The 24,351-nt window shown below is 56.3% G+C and overlaps 1 protein-coding gene across 2 annotated transcripts in view; it reads left to right on the top strand.

Moving 5' to 3' along the window:
* The window catches only part of CPNE2 (copine 2), a 44,942-nt gene continuing 20,591 nt past the window's right edge, over nt 1-24,351 (top strand). For both annotated transcript variants that reach the window (XM_047711068.1, XM_047711067.1), the window contains exons 1-7: nt 1-139; nt 14,602-14,816; nt 17,704-17,883; nt 19,818-19,892; nt 21,822-21,893; nt 23,163-23,246; nt 23,535-23,624. In XM_047711068.1, coding sequence (XP_047567024.1) covers nt 14,637-14,816; nt 17,704-17,883; nt 19,818-19,892; nt 21,822-21,893; nt 23,163-23,246; nt 23,535-23,624 — 681 coding nt within the window. In that variant the 5' untranslated portion in view covers nt 1-139; nt 14,602-14,636. The remainder of the gene's footprint in view (nt 140-14,601; nt 14,817-17,703; nt 17,884-19,817; nt 19,893-21,821; nt 21,894-23,162; nt 23,247-23,534; nt 23,625-24,351) is intronic.

Raw genomic sequence — 24,351 nt, 5'->3', positions numbered from 1 at the left:
CGGGCAGCTCCCTGAGCCCGTCTCGCGCCCGCGGGCCCTGCCGAGCAGGGGAGCGCCCCGGGATGTCCCGGCGGCCCGGAGCGCGGGCAGCGGCAGCGGCGGCCGCGCCGTGAGGGCGGCGGAGCCCGCGGGACTCGCGGTGAGTGGGGCCCGGGCGGGCCAGGGGCGGGCGGGGCGCCCTGGCGCCAGAGCTAAGTTCGGCCTTCGGGCTCGGCTTCTGGCGCCGGTGGCGGGCTGGAAGGAAGCTGGGTTCCGCCTCGGGCGCCGTGGCGCCCCAAGCCCCCGTCACCCAGGAGCACCCACGCTCGGGGGCTTGGGTGACTCAGCTGCGACCCGGCCACGCGGGGGCGCTCCGGCTGCGCCCCGGGGCAAAGCGGGGAGGGTGCGGGAGGAGGGTGGCGCCCCTCGGGGTTCGAGCCCAGCTGTTTAGGGACTCGCCTACCTTCCCCGAGGAGTCTGGGGGCGTCCGAAATGTAGAGTTCCCGCCATTGTAGTAGCTGCTGAAGACTTGGGGTCGGGCTGGACCCTGGCCCCCGCACCCTGCTCTCAACCCCCCAGTACCCCCGCCCCAGCGCCCTGCCGGAGAGCCAGCTCCCAGCCCAGGAAGAGGGAACGAAGGGAGGGAGTGGAGCTGGGCAGCTTCCCAGAAGTCGAAGTGTGTTTGCAAACTAGTTTTTTTTTTTTTTTCCCCGCAAAATCTGTCTGGCACCTGTGTGGTTAAGGGGGTGGGGTGGGGGGACATGGGGAGAGAGAAAGAGCGAGGCTCTTGCTTCCTTTCCTTTCTCCGCAGCCCTGCTTTTCTGAGAATAGAGGTGTCTTACTCCCCTCTTCCCATCCCTTTCCCCAGCCCCGCCCTCCGCCCCCCATTCCTTGGACAAACTCCCCGGCGAAGGGGGCTGTGATTTTGCCCAAGATCAGGAAGGGGAACTGGAATCCAGGGCTATGGTAGCCAGGCTCATGCTGATGCCTGTGATTCTCCCAGCCCTGTTATGTATTTGGGGAGAGTGACACCAGCAAGGGATCTGGGAGAATTACAAGCGGCCCTTTGTTTTGTCTGCCCTTAGTTTTTGCTTGCCTTAGGGGTGTGGGCTATCACCCATGGGTGGAGTGCTTTTTCTCTTCCTTGGGCCCCCCACAGCTTCAGTAATTGGGGGGGATGAACTCCTTTGTAACCTTCAGCAGCCGCTGTGGCCAGTCTTGCTGGGGTCTGAATGGCCTCGGGTAGGTGAGCTGGGGGGCCACTCCTCCCCCTCCGAGTCTCCCCCGCTTATCTGTAAAATGGGCTAATGGTCAAGGACCTGTGCGCCTGGAGGCAGGGTGCAAACATAAGGAGTGGTTTTATTGCAGTCCCTCTGGCATAGGGCCCAGTGTGCTCTGGTACTGCCCCAGGCAGGCAGCCCTGCTGGCCTCTGTGGGAGGGGTCCCCCTGGGGCAGGTCTGGCCGAGGAAAGAACCAGGGACTAAGAATATTGACTAACGGATTCTCCTTACCCTCTGCCACTTCCTGTGTGTGTGCCTTCTCACTCGCTGGGCTCGGGGGGCGGGGAGGGGGTTCCATCATATGGCTCCATAAAATGAAGCACACTATGACACATTCCAGTTTATAGGGTTCCTGGGAGGCTGCAACCGGAGAACAGGGGTTCTGCAAAGTGGAGTGTGCTTCATGAATGGCATATGCGGTGTTTCAAGGTACCCCCCTCCCCGGCACCGTGAAAATTAAAAACTCAGGGAGAAGAGGGCCAGGGATCGAGCCTCAGTGTCTCTACCTGTAAAGTAGTAAGAATGATACTCTGTATACCTTTGTCATCTTTTAGGGTAGTTGTGTATTTATTTAAAGGGAGTTGTGAGGATTAGGCGACAAAGGGCTCATGTGCCAGCGTTGTGACTCGTCTGGTGACAAGCACTAGGTCACTGTTAACTGTCAGTGTTGTTATTCCTGGGAATATCCGTAAGCCTGATGAGGGCATTTAGGATTCCTTCTGGGGTTTTCTCAGGCCAGTCTCTTCTCCCTTCTCCTGCATCCTTCTTGGAGAGAAGAGAAGAGCCAAATGTCAGGCTTCTGGACTGTTCAAAGTGCAGAGTCCCGAGTGGGCAGGTTCTGCCCAACGGAGGAGGAGGCTGTGAGGGATGGTAGATCTGATTGTGTTCCCATTCTAAGGAGTGACAGAAAACAAAGAACATTCTCTAAGAATTCCTTCACTCCTGTCAGAGCAGGGAGCATTGTCCCCAGGCAAGGTCCCCTACTGAGAAGCCCCCAGCCCAGGTCCAGCTGCCCGATGGAAGTCCCCCACCCTTCCCCCCCCATCCCCAACCCTTACAGGGGCTGCTGGATCAGGCGCAACCACTTCAGGACTCCAGCCCCCTCTCCTTTGGAGACTTGGCCTCAGAAAGTGGGCAGGGTCCCCTCCAGTCCTGCCCAGTGCCCTGCAGAACACAGGATGGGGTCCTTGGGAGCCAGGAGGCTGGGTCACCCTAGGATCTCGGCAGGCAGCAGCTGGAGAAGAGGACGGTCTTGTCCCACCCCCACCATCCAGAGGGAGACTTGGGGGTCCTGAAGGAGTCACAGCTTCCTGAGGTCCTGTACTGCCTAAGAGCTGGGTGGGGGTCTAAGGTGCCTCCTCGTTCTCAGCTGGCCTCTGCTCCCGTGGTGGGGTCAAATGGACTGACTGTGCTGTTCGGTGCTGTTTGGTGTTCTGGAGTTTTCTCCGCTGCTCTCCCCTCACCTTCTTCCTCTAGAGTCTGAGATGAGGCTAATTAGCTGCTAATTGCTCACTCCCTGGGTATCACCTCGCTTAATTTTTCTCGGGGTGGCATTAACCACCTTCTACGGTCACCTTATTTATTCGTTTGTGTATCCACTTATTATCTCTCCTATTCCCGAAGAGTGGCAGCCTCATGGACGGCGAGGACCATGCCCATCTTGTTCAGGGCCCTCTCCCTGCCCTGAGAGAGGTGCTCCGTAAATACACGATGGATGTCTGGGGCTGCCCCGCACTGTAGCCTCCCGTCACAGGGGCCTGTGATGTGCGCTGACAGAGCCCCAAGGAGTCATGACTTTGCCCTCTTGCGTCTCTGGAGGCCTTACTGCTCAGCCCGCTAAGTGCTGGGGGAGCGGCCCAGGGCTGCGGGCTTGCTGATGGACGAGGAAAGGCACACGTCCGGAGAGGGTAGGATTATTTGCCTGACACCCAAGGACCAGGGGTGGAGGAGGTGGAGGTAGCTGCTGCTGCCATGGGCTCCCTCCCCAGGGGACTGAGGTGCGCTGGGGAGGGTCACCCACTCCCCGTGTGACCTGGGCCACAGCTCTTAACCCCCCTGACCTCAGTTTCTTTGTCTGGGAAATGGCGCTCCTTGCCAGGAGCTCTCCCTGCTGTTTTCTTTATGGGGTTCTTCGGGCAGCTTTGAAAGGGCTTGTAACCTAAAGAGGGCTGCTTGTCCTCTTCCACCAGTGGCATTGGGCCCCATGTTCCATTCATTGTGGTGCTGCCTGGTTGTCATTCAGCAAATGTTTATTGAGCAGCTCTTCTGGGCCAGGGACAGCACTGAAGCCAGGGCAACGCCATGGAGCTCAGAGTGGAATGGGGGATAGAGAGAGGCCGCCAATGACGAGCTGGCAGGCAGATTTCACATAGTTGGTGGTGGGGGGGAGGCACTCTGTGAGGCGTCAGGGAGGCCATGACATTCGAGCAGACATGCTAATCCATGGCCATGGTCTCAGGTTCATGGCTGTATCCCAGCTGTGCCTGGTGCCCAGCAGGTGTTCTGTGGGTATTTTTGAATGAATAAAAAAGGGAGGGTGCCCCGACAGAGGAGACAGCACAAGCAAAGGCCCTGAGGTAGGAACATGCTTAGTGTATTCTAAGAGCCCTCTTTTTCCGTTGGTGGCTCTTGTATCTTGCTGGGAGCTGGGATCATCTGGCTTGTACGCTGTGCCTGGCTGGCCGCTCCCCGGGATGCAGGAGAGAGCATGCTCAGCTCCCCGCAGATGACGCCATCTGACCCCTCCCTCCTTTTGGGCCGCAACCATCTTTCCAAGTCACCCTTGTGGCCCCTCGGGGAGGGGTGTGCTTGGCACCGTGAATGCAAGGATCCCAGCTGCCTGGTGTCACACTCTGGTTTGCCACGGACTAGCCGGATGACCTTGGGTACTGTATTAGTTTTCTAGGGCTGCTGTAACAAAGGACCCAAAACTGGGCAGCTCACAACACAGAAATATCTTCAGTTTTGGAGGCCAGAAGGCCAAATTCAAAGTGTTGGCAGGGCCGTGCTCCACTAAAGGCTGAAGGGGAGGGCGCTTTCTTGCCTGTTCCAGCTCCTGGGAGCTGTGGTAGCATCACTCACTCCGCTCTCTGCCTCCTTCCCTTGGTGCCTCATAAGGACACCAGTCACATTGGAGTAAGAGCCCCTCCTCCTCCCGTCTGGCCTCATCTTAGCTAATTACATCTGCAGCCACTGTCTTTCCAGAAAAGTTCCCATTCTGAGGCACTGGGGAGTTAGAATTTCAACTTAGTTTTTAGGGGAACATAATTCAACCGCTAACAGGCAGTTTCCATAACTTCTCTGTGCCTCAGTTGTCCGATGTGTAAAATGGGGTGCTGGTGAGAGGTGCCGTGTCCTGGGACTGCGGGGGGGCCACAATGGGATGCCGTAAGCCTCAGGACAGGACCAGGCACACTCAGCCTGCGCTACTCTTTCCTTCTCAGGGAGGACCCAGAGCCCAGGAGTGGACCGTGATGCCTTTGACCAGAAGGGCTCATGGGGAGGGCTGGGCCTGGGGTAGCACTTGCCCTCTGGCTCAGAGAGGCCTATCCCCACTATCAGGCTGAGGGCTGTCGGGCTGAGGGCAGCCCTTCAGTGTGGCAGGGTGTGGGCTGGGCAGCAAGAAAGCTATGGAACTAAAGGAAGCTGTCAAGGAAAAGTGGGGGAGATCCCCACGTGCTGAGGGGTGTGAGCAGCGGTGCCTCACCACCCTGCAGGAACCCATGTGGGGACTTGGACCTGGGTGAGCCCAGGTGACTTTCAGGGTAAATCAGCCTGAGATTCCAGGGGGGTGGGGTGAGCAGAGCTTGGGGCTGAGGCCCAGAGCAGCCCAGGGAAGACTGAGGGCTATGTGTAGATTCCTCAAGACTGGAAGGAGCCCCAGCCCTTCACAGGCAGGGAAACTGAGGCACAGAGAGGGCAAGGAACTTGCAAGAGTTGACACACTTTTGGGGAGCCCTCGTTTCTAGTCTTCCCGTGGTAGTCCCTGGCTGAGCATGGGCACCCCAGGGAAGAAGGAAGGGCCCAGGGCTGCTCCCGTGCCTGAGGCTGCCCCTTCGAATGAAGCCAGGTGGGAATGACTTCGGCTGGTGGCCAACATCCCCATGCCCTCCATCCACCATTAGCTTGGTTTAGTCTCCGAGCTTGGCCCTGCCGACACCCAAGGTCCCTGAAGTACCCTGTGCACCCCAAGGTGCATCCACACCCATTCCCTGTCACGCTTCCTGGGAGGCGGGACAGCAGCCCGTCCCTTGCCTCGCTTGGTGGAAGAAGGAGCTGAGGCCTAGGAGGGAGGAGGTGGCAGGTGGCAGAAGCAGGACTTAACCCAGCGCCTGGACTCCCGGAGGGGGTGGGGAGGAGCATGGAGGCACCTGGCAGCCTGTTGTGCCCACTGCGGAGCCATAGGCTGGTGAGACGGGCCAAGGCCCTTGGACTAAGGTTGAGCTGAAGCAGGGAGGCCCCTTCCCCAGGGGCCAGAGCTTGGTGATTGGCGGGGGTGGGGGGAGGCTGCAGTCGGGGTGTGGTCTGGTGGAGGCTGGGGGGCTGGGGGGCATCAGACCCCTGTTGCAGCTCCCTCATGGTGCTGTCTGCTGCTATATTTATCCCTGTAATGGCCTGGCCGCCGCCTGTCGGGAGTGCCATGCCTTCGCGGAGATAGAGAAGTGATTGGTGTTGAGACGCCCCCCCCCCACCTGGGCGAGAGCCGGGGGCACTCTCTGGGGGCACTCTCTGGGGGCTGTGTGCCGCCTGGGGGGAGCAGTACAGCCCCAGGCTTGCAGGGAGGGCCCAGGGGTGTGAGCGGCTCGGGGCTGGACTCCCCCTTCCCCTCAGAACCGGGGCTGTGGCTAGGGTTGGTGTGTGCCTGGAAGGTGGGACCAGACCTGCCTGGAGCCTTTCAGCTGGGAGATTCAGACACAACTCATGATTCTGAGATCCCGGAACTGGCCCGTCGGGCATGCTGAGAACCTATGGTCCCCTTCCCCTTTCCTCACTTTCAGCAAAGGACGGTGACATTTCCTAAGCCAGTGGTGACAGTGGCAACATTTCTTAAGCCAGTGGTGACAGTGTCAGTGCCTCCTGCCCAGGACCAGGGTCTCAGGAGGGGCTTTGTGGAGGACTCCCTGAGTTTTTGGTTTTACAACATTTCACTGAAGTATAAAATGTCCAGAAATGGAGCAGATGTCCCATGTGTACAACTCAGGGACAGGCCACCAACTCAAGCATCCATCAGCAGCACCTGGGACCCAGGAATGGAAACATGACCATTTCCAGGGCACCCCCCATGTGTCCCTCCCGCCCGCCCTGTTTGGTCACAAGCACCCATCCCCTCACCTGTCCCACCACTCTTCTGACTCCCAACAGCATAGACCTGTTTTGCCTGTTTCGTTCCCTATAAAGGAAATCAGACAGGACCAGGTATTCCTTTCGTCTGGCTCTGTTTGTCCGGCCCCACGGTATAATCCACGGTGTGGGGGGTCCCGTTTCCTTAGCCCTCCTCCCGATGATGGGCGTTTGGGGTGTATCCAGTTTGGGGATCCTAGGAATAGTGCTGCTGTGAGAGTCCTTGTCAGGGGCCCTTTGGCAAACATACATGTGTGATGTTTCTGCTGGGCATTGCTGGGTCATCATGGGATGCGTCTGTTTACCTTCTGGAGACCCTGCTGTACATTCCTCCAAGGACGTTGTAGCAGTCCACACTCCCTCACCCCCGGTAGCCTCGTCCCCCTCTTGGTATGGACAGCCTAGGGGTAGCAATGGGGTGTGAGGGGGACACTGTGGTATCACGGTTTTGCTGAGCTGAGTTTGAAGAATGAAAAAGCCAAGTGAATGAGAGGGAAGGGTACTCCAGGCAGATGGAACAGCATATGCAAAATGACCAAGGCACGCAGACATCCAGCCAGAACTCGGTGTCATGGCCAGCGTAGCTGGAGCCAGGAGTGTAAGCATTCTGTTAGGGGCTTGGGTGTTGTACTGAGAACAGCCTGGAGCCCCAGAGAGGTTTTTCTCATCTTGAGCCAGCCCCTACAGTGTGTCAGGCCTTTTTTTTTTTTTTTTTTTTAATTTTATTTATTTGACAGAGAGATCACAAGTAGACAGAGAGGCAGGCAGACAGAGAGGGGGAAGCAGGCTCCCCGCTGAGCAGAGAACCCGATGTGGGGCTTGATCCCAGGACCCTGGGTTAATGACCTGAGCTAAAGTCAGAGGCTCAACCTACTGAGCCACCCAGGTGCCCTGTGTCACTTTTGTACTTTCTAGTCGATAGATAAGAAAAACTAAGATCCAGAAGAACCAAGGGGCTTATCTGAAGTCATCTTAGCAGAGGCTCTGGGATGTAGACCCTTCCACGCCTCAGTTTGCTCATCTGAAGAATGGGAGCGGTGCTAACACATCGCTCAAGGATGTCGTGGAGCTGTAGAAGTCCATACTGTGCTCCACACAGGGCTGGGGACAGGTGTGATTATTACTCTCAGTTTATTACTACTTCCATTCAGTGCAGCCGCACCTGCCTCCTCTCTTCCCTTCCAGCAGGCAGAGTGGGAGTAGGCCCCCCTAGCTCCTACATTCAGGAAGGGCTGGCCCAGAACTCTAGCCCCAGCACCCTGTTTTCCTGCCCCATGTGGGTCTCCTACAGGCTGAAGTTTGTGGTGATGGTTAATTTTATGTGTCACCTTGGTGAGACTTGACTAGTTGTTTGGTTAAACATTGTTCTGATGTCCCTGTGTAGGTATTTTTAAGATGTGATTAACGTTTAAAGCAGTAGACTTTTATTAAAGCAGATTATCCTCCATGATGTGGGTGGGCTTCATCCAATCAATTGAAGGCCTTTTATAAAAGCAAAGATCTTCTCCAAGAAGAAGGAATTCAGCGCCAAGACTACAACATAGAGGGACACCCAGCTGGCAGCTATCTCTGTCGGTAGAGCGTGCGACTCCTGATCTTGGGTCGTGAGTTCGAGCCCCACGGCGGGGGTAGACTTCATCTTAAAAATAGATCTATCCCGCAACGTGGAAGTCTTGTCTAGTTTCCACCCTGCCTGGCCTGCCCTGTGGATTTTGGACTCAAGACTGCCAGTGTCACCTCTGACTGACCTGAATTTCCAGCTTTCCGTCTTGTCTTACAGATTTAGAATTTGCAGCCCCCACAACTGCATGAGCCAATTCTTTAAAAGAAACCTCGTTCTCTATATATAGCTCTCCTGTTAGTTCTGTTTTCTCTGGGGAAGCCTCATACAGTTGCCATTTGTATTCTTGGATCGTCTCGTCTAGGAAATGGGGTGAAGGAGGCCACTTAGATCTGGACACAGTCAAGACACAATCTGACCCCAGTTCAGCCAGTGAAGCCATCAGGGCCAGCCAGCAGCGACCAGGCATCTGGTAAACCGAGGGTTCTGGCCAACAGTGTTACCCTCTAGATGGGACGTGGCAAACTCAGAGATCTGCAGAGACCTGGCTGGGAGCAGTTCTGGAAGGAGGACCAAGTAGAACATGGGCCTAATTACACCCAGGGCAGGCCCACCTAGAGCGCTCCCCCAACACCCGCCCCAGGACGTGACCAGCCATGAGGCGGCCGTATTGCAAGCTTGGATCCAGGAGCCCGGTGCTCGAAGTATGGTCTCAGAGGGGCAGCCTCAGCATCCTGGGGGCTGGCTGGAAACGCAGACCTGGAGGTCCCTCCCCAGACCTGCTGAATCAGAATCTGCATTTTCATGTGATGCCCCACCTAGCTACCCCACCGGGTCCTGTGTATACTTTAGCCCACCGCAGAATCCCCGGGAGGGCTTGTTAAAACACAGGTTGCTAAGTGCCACTCTAGGGATTCTGACCGAGCAGGTGTGGTGGGGCCCAGGGTGGTGCATTTCTGACAAGCCCCCGGGGAGATGCTGAGGACCCGGGGACACACATGGAGTCTGGGGCCACCACCGCTGGAGCCTCTGCTGTCAATGATCAGACCCCACGGAGTGGACTTCGCTGCATGGCTGAGAACCCTAAGGCACCATGTGGGGCCTGAAGCAGGTACCCCCTCCCTGGCCTCCCCATCCACCACCCTGCCTGCCACCGGCGTCCCAGCACCGTCCCTTCCGGTTGAGAAGGGGAACCTAGAGCCATATTTCTCAACCAGTTTTAACTCTCAGGCCCCTTTGACATAATCCGTACACTTGCAGGTCTCCCGAGGTTTCGATCTGCTCCACCTGCCCCCAGCCATCAAGGATTGCTCGTAAATAGCACCAGCTATGAGCTGTCATTCTAAGCGCTTCCCTTTGCGCACTCGCTGTCATCATTTTATAGATAAAGGGGGGAAACAGAGACCAGAGACTTTGAGTAACTTGCCCAAGGACACACAGCGGGTAAATAGCAGAGCCAGGGATTCAAAGTCCGGCGTCCTGAGTCCAGAGTGTGTGCTCCTCACTGTCGCCGGTAGCGATCAGAGGACTGAGTCCCCTTCCTTGTTCCTGCCACTGGCCAGACTTCATAGAGCATTACTTTCCATAGTGAGCATGGAAAATGGCGTTGCTTTATTTCATCTTCTAAATATCAAGGTGAACACGCTTTTTCAAGGGGCACATTGCTGACCTGCGCCTGAAGTCCTGATAGGTGGTCCCATGGTTACATTTGGCCCATGCTGTCTTCGAACTGAGAATCCCCGGAGTGAGGGCTGCTGCCTCCCGTGGCACCTCAGCCCCGCCCTTCGTCTTCTACCCCTCTTTTCCCCAGCCGGCTCCCCCTTTCTCCAGCTTGCCGTCTACCTCCCCTGCCCCACTGCCCCTCTCCCTGTGGCTGACGCTCTTGGTGTTTCCCTGGCACTGCGTGTCTCTGAGTTGGGATCCCTCCTGGCCTCGGTGTCCCCTCCCTGTTGTGAGTGGGGTGTGCAGCCCAGTTCCTGGGTCCTGTGCCGCTAGGGCCGATAGTGGGCGGAAGGATGGAGTTGGGCAAGCAGGCTTTTGGCCTTGAAATCATCCTTCCCTGTTTTAGAGAAACCACTGCCCCGTCTGGGGCCTCAGTTTCCACCCTTGTTAAGGGGGACGTGAGGCCCTCTCTTGCTGGTCTCTTAAAGCAATCATGAGGGTCTGCGGTTTGTGACATGTGCCAGGAAGAGGTGGTTGTGATTTTTCTGACATTAAAGAGCCTGCCTAGTGAGTTGTCTCCCTCCCTCGTTGGTACATACTTACTCAGTACTCATTATGTGTGCTTGCTGCCCAACGTGCTGGGGAAGCAGTAGTAATCCCTCCCTCCTGGACATTACATTCTAGCGTGGGGGTGGGCAGACAGATAGTACACAGACAGGTAGACAGGTAGACAAGTAAAGTGAGTGTACATTGCAGTGATCTGTAAAGGGAACTGTAGTGTGGGGCTGAGACAGAAATCACATTAGCTTGGGCGACCAGAAAAGGCCTCTGACTACTAAGACCCATCTTGTGAAGAGCATTTCTGGCAGAGTGGATAGCAAGTGCAAAGGCCCTGAGGCAGGAGAGATGTTGGCATGTTTACAGAGCCGGAGGAGGCCCATGTAGCGGGGACGGGCAGGGCGAGGGGGAAGGTGGCATGAGATGGGGTAGAAGCCTGGGAAGAACTGGGGTTTTGTGTGGCCTGGGAGGGGAAGCCACTGGAAGATTTTCAGGTAGAAGTGCGGTAGCATCTGCTTTGCACGTGTAGAGACTCTCTGGCTCTGGGTTGCTCAGGGAGATCTGGCTGGCTGGGCCAATGCAGTGGAAGTGGGGCAATGAGGACATTGCTCTGCATCCTAGAGGTGGAATCTGCAGCAGGTGTGGGATAGAGGGGGGTGAAGGAAAGACCAAGATCAAGGATGATGGGTTCCTAGGTTTCTGGCTACAACCCTAATGTTCTAGACCTGTGGTTCAGTACAGAGTTTCCAGATCTGTCCTGTCCTGCCTAAAGGGCAGGACGCATTAGGAGCTGGAGCCAGGGGACTCTGTGGGGGTTGGGGGGGTGCTGAAGCTTCTGTGTCTCCTTCATTGCTCCTCATCACAGGGCCCTCAGGGAGTATTTGTGGAGGGAATGAATGGGAATTCCCAAGCCCTGCCCTCTCTTTGCCTCATCTGTAAGAGGGACTGACTACTGGTTTCGTATCCCCGCCTTCCAGCTCCTTCCCTGGGGATCTGGACACCCTGGAAGGCCTGTGCCCACCTGGGCCAAGAGTCAGGACTATCTGCAAATGGGCCCTGGCTCCGCATGCCCCCCAGGCAGCCCGTAACCTCAAATTACCTGTGGGGCGGGGGCTACATTAAGGAGGTTTCCACTTGGCCCAGATGCGCATGGCAGGCCCAACCCTCCTTTAATGACACCTTGTCCGTCTGCCCTCCTGCTGGAGTAGGAGGGGAGCCCCCCCCCCCCCCCCCCCCCGGCCCCGGCAGAAGCTGTGATTTCTTTTTCCGTTGCGTCAGGCCTCAGGGTCCGGTCCGCCTGCCCGCTGCCGGGCTGGCACAGAGGGGCCCACTCTGACCCTTGCCTGCCCCAACTCCGGACATCATGTGCTCCCCATTTCGGGGATCCAGAAGCTTCCAGCCAGAGGGTGAGTTGGGGATGGGGAACCTGCCAGCTCCCAGCCTGGGGGAGAAGCACCCCTCTCCTTCCCACCTCTTGCCCACTCTAGCTAGGGCCTCCTGACTAAGGCTAAAGCAGGTGAAGCCACCGTGGGCTCCCAGAACTTGGCCCAGCCTGACCCTCCCCTGACCCTCCCCTTCGGGCCATGCTCTCAACCAGGCCAGAGCCAGCTTGGGGTAGGAGGACAGCACGGTGACACTGGAGTGATGATGGTGCCTTGGACGTGGGGGAGGGCAGGGGAGAAACAGCCCCAAGGCGATCATACACGTGTGTGCCTTTGCCTATATTCGTCTGGGGCACGCGTACACATGTGTATGTGACCATACGCATGTGTGCATGCACAGGGGGGTCCCTGACACGCCTCAGGATGAAAGCAGATGCCTCCGACTTGGCAGTGGGGGGAATGGGGTGTGAAGGGGGCCCGTCAGGTGGAGAGGAGGCAGGTCAGCAGGAACGCACCCCATCAGGGATGACCCCAGAGGTGGAGACAGTGTGACTCCAGAGGAACTAGGGTTCCCTTTGCCTGGTCTGACTCCCTTTCGTTCCCGCCCTAGGTCTGAGTTCCTCACCGTGCTCGGCCATCCCCCAGCCCTGCCTGGAAGGCCACAGATGGGCCTGGGGGGCCTGGAGACCCAGCTCATACCCTGCCTCTGTGGCTTCCTAGCCCTGAGACCTTGGGCAGGTGACTTCTACTCTCTGGGCCTGTTTCCTCCTCTGTAGAATGGGGGTGACTGTGGGAGGCCATGCCACCTCCAGGTGGTTGTGAGCACACATGGGTGATCCCTCAGCCACATGACGAGGTATCCATTTTGGACGTCCCTATCCCCTCCCTTTCCCTCCCCTCAACCCCCCTCCAGACTGGGTTGAGGATTTGCTCACCTCTCCACCATGGGGAGGGCCACCCAGCTGCACATAGGGAGAATGAGTGCAGTTTCCCCAGCCCTTCCAGTGGAAACTAATTTTTACAGGACAGGAATAAACCCTGCGGGCAAATTGCAGTGCTGTCCTGATGCTCTGGGCTCGCGTGACAATGATGAGGTTGTAGGGACAGACGGTGGGAGGGAGGGGATGATGGCTGACTCTGTCACTGACCCGGATCCTCCCTCATCAGGCGTGCCCTGGGGTGCGCTGTGTCTGGAGAGGAACAGGGGCCTCTGACGCCAGCCCCACACTCGCTTAGGCCTCCTGTGGACTGGGGCCTCTGTGTGCCGGCCAGAGGCGGGCGGGCGGGCATTCAGGATGTGGGCTGCGGCTGGGGTCAGAGGGAGAAGGCCAGGCCCAGCTGGCCCGCTGCAGCTTGGTCCCTCCCGCCTGGCTGACAGCCACCTCCCTGCCAGTCTCCCTGCTTCCTCTCCACAGGAATATCCTCTCCCCCTGGGGGCTAGAGTCAGCCATTCCAGACACAAATCAGATCAAGTCACTTCCCTGCTTCAGACCCTCCCGAGACTTCCATCACTTTCAGAATTAAGCCCCTTATGCCCCCCTCACCGCCCCCAGGACCTGGCTGCTCTCCCTGCACTGTCAGCGGGACTGTGAGAGCTGAGACTGTGCTGGGCAGCCTTCTTCCCGTAGGATCCCAGTCCCGGCCCGGGGCCTGGGACCTAGTAGATGCTTAGTAAATACTCTAGAGTGAATGACGATTAGTAGAGGGCGTGCTCAGTTTGTAATCAGCGCTCAGAAGCACAGTAAGTTGGATCCGCGTCCCCCGCTTGGGGGCAGTGCAGGGCTGGTCAGCTGCTCAGTAGTGAGGGGTGACATGTTAGTCAAGGAGTTGGAACCTGACCTTTGTGGGTGAGTGGGGGCTAGGCTCATCCACACAGTGACAGAGCCTGTGGGAACTACACACGAGCTGCTGGAAATAAGACCCAAGCACTGGGGTCTGGGAGGGCTGTGTCGTGATGTCTCATGAGCAGATGAGGAAACTGAGGTACAGAGGGCTTGTCCAGGCGCCCTTGTTATGGGTGGAGCCCAGAGCTCCCCTCCTCTGCCCCCTGAGATGGGTTTCTCTGCACTTGCTCCAGATAAACTTGGAGGATAACAGAACTGCTTTAAAGTAAGCACATGCCAGTAATTAGCTGTGACAGTGGAAGGGGTACAGAAGGGCTCTGTACATGGAATTTGGGGGAAGTCATGTGCGAGTGAAAGAGCAAATTCTGTGTTGAGGATAATGACCAACTCAGGCAGAATCTGAGCAATGTGGAGGGTCTATCCGTTCACTGATTTATACACTCATCTTTTTGATTCAACACGCGTACACTCAGTGCCTCCTTGTGCATCAGTCACCGAGCTCGCTAATGCCCGGGATACATAAGATGAATAAAACTGCAATGAACAAAGTCAGATTTCGGATAAGTTATCAGGAGTGAGCTTCCTAGTGGCCAAAGCAAAGAGGGAAACCCGAGCTATCAGAGGCTCCACTGTAGCCACAAGATGCCAAAATGTTAATTGCTTAGGAGAAGCCTTGGCTTTCCCAGCAAAATGAATGTCTTAGATGTGTGTGTTCACTGTGATTTGTCGCTAATCTGACAGGGGTGACTTGGCCTTGTGTGTGTCTCACACGTAAAGATTGACCGACACAGATAATAACTTCAAACTAAACCTGCCCACTGGAGGCTCATTTTTCTCCTTTGTTCAAGCTTTTGCCTTTGTCCTCCCTCCATAAACACACCAGTCCTTCCATCTCTCTACCCCCATCCTGAAGGTCAGAGGGTGACACCGCCTCAGGGTGGAGTGGTCCAGCAGATGGCTGTACCCTCTCTGATCCCCACTTCTATCCCCCTAGACTGCCAGGAACTGCTGCCACTGCCGCCAGCCCCCATGGCCTACATCCCTAGTGGAGGTGCCCCGGCAGCCGGGGCGGCCCCTGTGGGCTCCCAGTATTGCGTGTGCAAGGTGGAACTGTCAGTGAGTGGCCAGAACCTTCTGGACCGGGACGTGACCTCCAAGTCTGACCCCTTCTGTGTCCTCTTTACAGAGAATGATGGCAGGTGGATTGAGGTGAGGCCCCTCCGTGTGCTTCTGGGGTAGGTGGAGGGTGGCTCGGTTGCTGGGGAGGAACTCCCACTGGATCCTGGGACCTGGGAGGTAGTTGGAGGGTGGCCAAGGGATTACTCAGAAGATTGTTGCTTTTAAAATTGAATTTTAGAGGAGCGCCTGGCTGGCTCAGTCAGTAGAGCATGTGATTCTTGATCTCAGGGTCGTGAGTTTGAGCCCCGCTTGGGGTGTAGAGATTATTTAAATAAATAAAATTTTATTTATTTGTTTTTAAAGATTTTACTTATTTACTTGTCAGAGAGAGAGAGAGAGAGTGCAAGTGAGCACAAGCAGGGGGAGTGGCAGGCAGCGGGAGAAGCAGGCTCCCCACTGAGCAGGGAGCCTGATGTGGGGCTTGATCCCAGGACCCCAGCATGATGACCTGAGCCGAAGGCAGATGCCCAACTGACTGAGCCACCTAGGCGTCCCTAAATAAATAAAATTTAAAAATAAATAAATAAAATGTATGGATGTTACTATTTAAAATGATATTTGTGTTTAAGTTGTTAATATTTGTGTTTAAGTTGATAATTCAGAGACATATTTATAATTTTATTTTATATTGGAATATTTTTAATTACTATAATAATTATAGTTAAAACCTTAGAGTTTTATAAAATGCCTTCTTCCATTTTTTTTTTTTAAGATTTTATTTATTCATTTGACAGAGAGAGACATCACATGTAGGCAGAGAGAGAGGGAGAAGCAGGTTCCCTGCCAAGCAGAGAGCCCGATGCGGGGCTCGATCCCAGGACCCTGAGATCACAACCTGAGCCAAAGGCAGAGGCTTAACCCACTGAGCCACCCAGGCGCCCTGCCTGCTTCCACTTTTGTATTATTATTTTTTTAAGATTTTATTTATTTATTTGACAGAGAGAGATCACAAGTAGGCAGAGAGGCAGGCAGAGAGAGGGGGGAAGCAGGTTCCCTGCTGAGCAGAGAGCCCGATGTGGGGCTCAATCCCATCACCCTGGGATCATGACCTGAGCCAAAGGCAGAGGCTCAACCCACTGAGCCACCCAGGCACCCAGCCTGCTTCCATTTTTTTTTTTTTTTAATATTTCATTTATTTGACAGAGAGAGATCACAAGTAGAGAGAGAGAGAGAGAGAGAGAGGAGGAAGCAGGCTTCCCGCCTAGTAGAGAGCCTGATGGGGGACTTGATCCCAGGACCCTGAGATCACGACCCGAGCTAAAGGCAGAGGCTTAACCCACTGAGCCACCCAGGCAGCCCACCTGCTTCCATTTTTAAAATAACTTTCCACATTTACTCCTAAATGAATACACAGTCAGTGAGGAGCAGACAGAGAAATGGGGAACTCAGGCTTTGGTCCCAAAGCTGGAGCATGACCCAGGTCTGTCATTCCCTGCTGTGTGGTATTAGGCAAGTGGCTGTCCCTCTCTGAGCCTGTCTCCTCAGCTGTGAAATGAGGTGTTTTTTCTTCCCCTCCTTACCTTGCAGAGCCCCAGAACTAGGGAGGTGGATGGTACCAAGGACTTCTGAGCTGGAAGACTTTGGCCCGAGGGTTGAGGAAAGATGCAACTTGAAGACGGATTTTGAGAAATCCAAACCGTTAACACTTTCAAGTTCTAAAAGTTGCTTTGTTTTTCCTTTAAAAAGGGGTCTGTGTTCATTGTAGTAGATTTAGAAAAGATAGACCTAAAGAAAGCAGAATAGTGGGAAACCTGCATGTCAGAGAGAACTGGTCAGCAGTTTGGTGTCTAGCCTTTGAGGTGGTTTTATGTGTGTGTAAAATTTCCAGAATATGTATCTGTGTTTAATAATTCTTCAACCGAACCACAGTTGGGCATCCCACCGAGCAAACTATGGCTTACAAAGAGTGTCCACAGGCGTTGGCTCCTTACAATGCCAAGGAAATGGTGCCGAGGTTGTTGACCCATTTTACAGAGGGACATCTTGGGCCCAGAATGGGTAGGGACTCCTCTATGTCACCCAGTGCATTGGTAGTGCAGCTAGAAGTGGGAAGGGGTGGAGGACTGAAGCCAGTGTGCCTGGGGCATCCTGGTCCCCTCTGCCAGGTTTCTGGAGCTCCCCCTATCCCTCAGGGAATGGTGTCCTCCCCACTACACCCCACCCCTGGACAATCCCTCTCTCACCCAGGCTGGCTACCCTTGCTAAAAATAGCCCAGGGCCAAGACCTTTTCCATCCCTGCTGCTCCAGCCCTCGGAAATGGACAGGGTGGGAGGAAAAATCAACATAGCCCGGGCCCCAAAATAGACCATCACCCGGACTCTGCGGTTTGGGGCCTCCCTGTAGAGAGGCCAGGAGGCGGGGTTCCTGTCCCAGCCCCACCACTGACCCACAGGACAAGGCCCTGCCTTTACCCAGTAGATGGGGGGGTGTTGGGCTGTGCAATGCCCAGGTCCCCTCCTTCTGTCTGTTCTGCCTCTCAGTTTCCATGTAAGATGTGGCTTAAAAAAAAGGGTTCTTCCAAGATAAAAAGGATGGAAACCACTGAGAGTCAAACCCCATTGTTTTACAGAACTGGAAACTGATGGCCTGAGGGGAAAAGTGGCTTGTTATCTGTCACTTACCCAGGCAGACACAAGCCTAGAGCTCTTCCCCCAGCACCTGGTATGGTGCCAGGGCCAAAGAGTTCAGAGTGTCAGTGTTAGAGTCAGACCTGGGTTCAAATCTTGACACTGTGCCTTTAGCTGTTCAACCCTGGGTAAGTCCCTTAACCTCTCTGTGCATCAGTGTCCTCATCCGTGAGCTGGGGTACCTGGCCATGCCTAGTGTACAGCCAGTTTGTAGAATGATTCCGGGGAGCCTGGGAAGGCTCGAGCCAGCTGCCTGACTCGGGCTCCCGTTTCCCCGCCCTTCTGCCAGTATGACAGGACCGAAACCGCCATCAACAACCTCAACCCCGCGTTCTCCAAGAAGTTCGTCCTCGACTACCACTTTGAGGAGGTGCAGAAGCTCAAGTTCGCCCTGTTCGACCAGGACAAGTCCAGCACACAGCTGGACGAACATGATTTCCTGGGCCAGTTCTCCTGCAGCCTGGGCACGGTGAGCTGGGGGGGCCAAGGGCAAGGCGGTCCCCACCCCCCAACATCACCCTACTCCCAAGGCAAGGGCAGTCCCTTGGAGCGAGTCTCCCCTGCCGCCTGCTTTCCCTAGCCCCCTCTTCCTGGATGGCTTCCAAGGTAGCCCTAGAAATGCAGCCGGCCCTGGGGGCCCACAGGTGCCAAAGGGGGTCAGTAGCCTCGTGATTTGGGGCCAGGCTTAAAGAGTTCCCATCAGAAAACACAACACCCTGCCGGCAAGCTGTTGCCACACGGGAACGGGGACCCCGCGTGGCCAGAACTAAAGGTTCTTTTTTTTTTCCTTTTTTAAAAGATTTTATTTTTTTATGTGAGAGAGAGAGCAGAGCAAGAGAGAGAGCACGAGCAAGGCCAGGGGCAGAGGGAGAAGCAAATTCCCCACCGAGCAGGAAGCCCGACGTGGGGCTTGATCCCAGGACCCTGGGATAATGACCTGGGCCAAAGGCAGATGCTAAAGTGCTGGGCCAGGCCCCCGGAACTTGTGATTCTTAGAAGTAGATCAGATGTGGTCTTGGGTTCCTGGTACGGGAGCATCTGACTGGCAACGAAGGCAGCCATGGGAGTCCGTTTTGGTGGCTGGCTTACTGTGTGAACTCGGGCAGCTTCCTGTCCCTCTGCGGGCCACGCTCCCCCGATCCCGCTGCCCCATTGTGTTCTTGGTGAGCATGTGGAGTCAGGAGGTTGTGGGGCTAGGAGCCCCTCGCACTAACCATCTTGACGGCTGTGTGTCCTTGGGCGAGCCCCTCACCCATGAACGTTACTTGGGGCTGATGATGACCACCTAGCTATGGGGCTGGTGGGGGAAATGGGCACACTGAAACGGCCGGGACCTTCCAGGAGAGGGGATGGAACAAGCCAGGGCTGACCGCTGTGACAGAAACAGAGGGTGTCCCTGGGGTTTCCTGCTGGGGGTCCCCCCTCTCCAGGGGTAACAGGGAAGGGGGGATGCTGCAAGGTGAGCCGGCCTCCCTGATACCCGCACAGCCACCCCTCGCCTGGAGAGAGGAGCAGGTGGCCAGGGCCTGGGGGAGAGCTGCAGTTTTGGAGGCGGGGCGGGGGGGTGCTCTGGAAGGGATTAGAGTTGGGGGTGCTCTGGACTAGAGCAAAGGCCCCAAGGAGCTTCACATGTGCCAATCCACAGCCCAGCCTTTCTCAGCTCCTGGTCTTCTGGCACCCTTGGGCACCGCCAGGGGCTGCATCCACAGGGCAGGGGAGCCAGCGATGGACAATGAAGGCATAGAGCAGGTGGTCAAGGGCGAGTGTGGCCTGGGGAGGAAAACCAGCATGGGGGATGGGGGGCATGGGAACGTGCAGAGAGGAGCACAAACACTGGCATTTCCCCCCCAGAAGCTGAGAACCAGGGTGGCCCCTGGAGAGTGCGGGAATGGGGTGTACAGAGACGGTGGAGGACCGCTCAACACTGTGTTCTGCTTTCCCCTGTCTATGTGGTCTTGCTGGCTGAGCACTGTGTGAATGTCTTCCATACGTGGAGCATGAAAATATAAGGGGAGTCAGGATGTGATCTCCATCAGGAATCACACCCTGCAGGGGTGGGGGGGGTCTGTAGATGGCTTCAGGGGAGGCTGTGAGGGGGCTCCACTCCCTGAGGTACCTCCAGAGGTGATCCTTGCAAGAGCCTTGGGGGCAACCCAGTCAGTGGGGGTGGTACTGAGGGGCATTCCAGGCCTGCTGTTGGCCCCCCGGGCAAGTGTCTTAACCTCTCTGGGGTGCCCAGTGGAGTTAGCAATGGTTGCTGGCTGCCTCGCGGGAGGACAGTCTCGCGGGGGGTGGGTAGCTGTTGCCTGCATGCTTCTGTCTGTGTGCTGTTAGTGGTGCCTGCTGAGCGGATTTCCTCCCAACCCTCAGGAGCACCACTCTCCTCTCTCCCGCCCCCCCCAGATCGTCTCCAGCAAGAAGATCACTCGGCCTCTGCTGCTGATGAATGACAAGCCTGCGGGGAAGGGCTTGATTACGGTACCAGCCCCCTCCCGCGCTCCGCACCCCTCCGCCTCTGCCGGCTGCCCTCCCCCATCAATGGGCTGCTTCCCTGGCAGATAATCACCAGCTTTGTTTGGAGTAAAAAGGCCCAACTTACAACTTAGCAACAGGTCTCTTAGCAACGGGCTCCAGGCTCCACAGATGATGCATTGGGGGCCGCCAAGCTGGGAGTAGGGGCTTGCCTGAGGACCCTGTGGCCTCCTCCTTGTCCCCTAAGGCCACCAAAGCCCTCCTGTCAGGCCCTCCCTTCCTGGCCCCTGCCTGCCCTCCCTAGGGGGTCTTTGAGAAGCTCCGCCAGCCCCTGGAGCTCTGTTTATGGTTGCCTTGATCCCAGCCTCACCGGACCCTTTGGGCAGATAAGTCCTAGGTCCTCGCAGACTCCTCCAAGGCCAGAACCCCGTTTTATAGACAAGGGACCTGGAGCCCAGAGAGGAAGTGGCCTGGGGCAGTTAGGCTAGTGAGGCTTGCCCAAGGAACTGGGCTGGAGGGGGGAGGCTGAAGCTCTAAGTGCTCATCTGTAGTCCCCCCCACTGCTCTGGGGCCTCCCCGGCCGGTGGAGCTTTGCATTCAAGGCTGGGATGAACCCCACCTTGCTTTACTCTCTGGGTTCCAGGAAAATTGAATTTTTTTTTTTAAGATTTTATTTATTTATTTGACAGATATTACAAGTAGGCAGAGAGAGGGGGGAGCAGGCTCTCCATTGAGCAGGGGGCCTGATGCGGGGCTCCATCCCAGGACCCTAAGATCATGATCTGAGCAGAAGGCAGAGGCTTAACCCACTGAGCTACCCAGGCACCCCAGGCAAACTGAATTCTTAGCATACCACACATATCCCAGATCTGATCTTCATCCACTGTTTCCGCCACCTGGAATGTTTCCTCCACCTGGAATGTTTCCTCCCATCCCCCACCCCCCACTTCTTGGGGTTCAGAACCTCCCCATCTATATACCTTCACTAGCCAGCTCCCTTCCACCTGGAAGCCAACCCAGTGGCTCCCTCTACCCCCGCAACACCAACCTGGTACAATGCCCCCCACCCCCTGCATTGCCACAGGGCCACTCCAGACCTTAGTTCCTTCCTCTGTGGAACGGGGCCAGTAATAGGACCTCCCGAGGTTATTGAGCAAGTCTCTGCTGGAGGAAAGGAAGGGGAGCCTAGCATCCAACCCGGCTTCTGTGTGTGGTTCTGGAGGGTCCAGGAGCCTGTAAGTGAGGCTGTCCTGCAGGTGTGAGGGAAGAGGAAGCCTGAGCCGAGAGAACCCAGCCCACTTGCGTTGCATTGGGCCGGAGGGCTTTCCCTGCCACTCTGTGGGGAGGGGTGAGAGAGGCCCAGAGAAGGCAAAGATGGCCCCAAGGTCACTCAGCTGGTCCATCCTTGGCTGGCTTGGAGCCACAGGCCCATGGCCGAGGGCGAAGGCATGAAAGACAGATGGCAGTATGAGCCGACAGGACAGCAGAGGGAGCTCAGGTGACTCCTGAGCCTCAGTTTCCCCAGCTGTCCAGTGAAGTTCCTGGAATACCCTGTGCCTTGGTGTTTTGAGGTGGCTATGTTCCCGGGGTCTGGAATGGGGGCCCGGAGGGCCTGTCAAGCTGCTCCCTGGCCAGCCCTTCCCAGGATTCAAGACCATCCCTCATGGCTGGTAACATGTCCTCCCATCTTGAGCCGCACGGGGTCACTTCTGATTTTTCAGATTCACATGGATTACCCCATTCTCCAGAAGGTAGACATGGAGGTTTTGAGAAGACGAGAGAGGCACATCCAGGGTCACCTGGTCCTATCCCTCTTCTCCTTCCCCTTCCCAGCCTGGAGAGCTGACCCCTGGGTACCTGTGCTCACTGCCTGGCAGGATGCCAGGGGGAGTCCAAGGGGCAGGTCCCGATCCTCACATTCCTCTGGCCTCACAGATTGCCGCCCAGGAGCTGTCGGACAACCAGGTCATCACACTCAGTCTGGCGGGCAGGAGGCTGGATAAGAAGGTGAGGCAGGCGAGAAGGGGGTTCGCCATCAGGGAGCGGTATCCATCCCCAGCCCAGGGTTGTGGGGCCTTGTCCTGGTGCTTCTGCCCATCACGTTTATTGCCCCCCATCCAGCAACAAGTCCATAGCTCAGGCCATCCCAAATTCGGACCTCTTTACCACTGAGGTAATGAGTTTGCCGTTATTTAGAAGTGTTCAGGACATAACTGGCAACCCACTCCTGGGACTCCATATCTCAGTGTAGGTGCTGGGGTAATTACAGTAACCTACAGGGCCCCAGTGGATGTGTCCTTGGCACCCCCTGACTTCATCCCCTCTGCTCTTCCCACCTTCATTCTGCCTCAGCCAAATCAGCCTCCTTGTTGTCCCAGGATTTCACAAGGCACCCTCCTGCCTCAGGACCTTTGCACTTGCTATTCCTGCTGCCAGGGATGTTCTTTCCCCTGAATATTCCCCGACACTTTCTTTTAAAGATTTTATTTTTATTTATTTGAGAATGAGCACAAGCAGGGGGAAGGGTACAGGGAGAGGGAGAAGCAGGCTCCCTGCTGAGCAAGGAGCCCCATGCAGGACTCAATTCCAGGATCCTGGGATCATGACCTGAGGCAAAGGTAGACATTTAATGACTGAGCCACCCAGGAGCCCCTCCTGAAACTTTTTTTAAACTTAAATAAATAAATTTTTAAAGGACATTATATCCCGGGCACTGGGTAGCTCAGTCAGTTAAGCAACTGCCTTTGGCTCAGGTCATGATCCCAGGGTCCTAGGGTCAAATCCAGCATCTGGCTCCCTGCTCAGCAGGAAATCTGCTTCTCCCTCTGACCCTCCCCCCTCTCATGCTTTCTCTCTTTCTCAAATAAATAAATAAATAAATAAAATCTTTTAAAAAATAAATCAATAAAGGACCTCCTGTCCCTTTTGTGCCATGCTGGGTTAATTTCAGTTTTTCAGATTCCCGCTAGAATAAATTAAAATCACATCCTGCCCCGGGCATCCCTGGGCACTGGGAACCACCACCCTTTTGAAATCCTGCCCCATCTGAGTTGTGGTACCTGTAGGCTCCAGGTCTCGGGGTCTCCGAGCATAGGCTTTGGTAACCCCAAGATGGGATGGGTTTTCCTGCCTGAGCCGGTTGGCCCCAGGGGGCTGGCGCTGCCCACGGCTCCCACCCCTGACAGGGTTGGGGGAGGCAGCGTCCCCCATCCCCCCGCCCTGTCTGAATCCGGTAGAGCTGTGCCTCCCTCACCCGCATCCTCCTGCTTCCTCCAGGACCTCTTCGGAAAGTCAGATCCATTTCTTGAGTTTTATAAACCGGGAGACGACGGCAAATGGATGCTGGTTCACAGGACTGAGGTGCGTGCACGGGACTCTGGGGGCTCTAAGCCAGGGGGCCTGTGGTCTGGCCACCCCTGCCTGCCCCAGGTCTCAGAACAGGGCTGTGAGGTCACTGCCACGCAGGGAACAGGAAAAGCTGTGAAGGTGCCTCCAGGACTTGCTCCCTCCCTGCCGCAGGAATGCTCATTGCCGTCCCCAGGAGCGTGGCCGTGGGCCTCTCTACCTTGCCCCCCCATGGGACCAGCCCAAGCCCAGAGCTCTGCTGCCCTGGGCCTGCGCTCACGCTTGGCCCTCCCCGTGCTGCAGGTGATCAAGTACACGCTGGACCCTGTGTGGAAACCATTCACTGTGCCGTTGGTGTCCCTGTGTGATGGGGACATGGACAAGCCCATCCAGGTGAGGGAGCCCTGCGCCCCACCCCGCCAGCCCCAGCCTCCCAGGCTCCCCTGGGCTTTCTAGAGATGCCTTGGCAAAGCTCTTTCTTCTTAAGGTGGAGAACCCAACCTAGGTAGTGGGGAGAGGCAGGGGACCTGGGCTCTCGTCTCACATGCGTCTGACCCTCTGAGCCATCGGGGCAAGGCCCCTGTCTCCGTGCGCCCTTCTGTGAAACAGGAGCAGAATGACTACCCAGTTCTCCCCAGAGGGCTGCAGTGCTGCCCGCTGAGTCTGCGAGTGTGCAGGCAACCAAGGGTTGTCACTCTGATGAGGACGGCGATTACTGGTCTCTCTGGAACCTTGGTCCCCAGGCACTGTGTCTGAGAGCAGATAAGGGAGAGGGAATCAGTGAGGCTGGGGCAGGGATCCCTAAACAGGGTACTAGGAAACCTGAATCCTAGTTCTGGGTCTTCTGTTGCTACTGTGAGACTTTGGGCCAGTGCTTCCCTCTCGAGGCCTCAGTGTATCCGTCAGTGGAATGGGTGTGATAATTCCTGCCTTCTTCCTGGGAGTGGCAGCTAGATTAGAGAGGATGGAAAGCTGGGATTTTTTTTGTGCCCATCTCAAGGAAAATAGCAGTTTAGGGAGACAAGAGAGATGTCCAGGGTTGCCCTGGGGAACGCCCCTAGGAAGAGCCCCAGGCCATGGCCCACCAAGGCAGGTGGGCCACAGCCCCAGACAGATGAGG

The sequence above is a fragment of the Lutra lutra genome, chromosome 17, assembly GCF_902655055.1.
Source record: "Lutra lutra chromosome 17, mLutLut1.2, whole genome shotgun sequence".
Taxonomy (NCBI): Eukaryota; Metazoa; Chordata; class Mammalia; order Carnivora; family Mustelidae; genus Lutra; species Lutra lutra.
The sequence above is the reverse complement of the archived record's forward strand: the minus strand, read 5'-3'. Positions and strand labels throughout refer to the sequence as shown.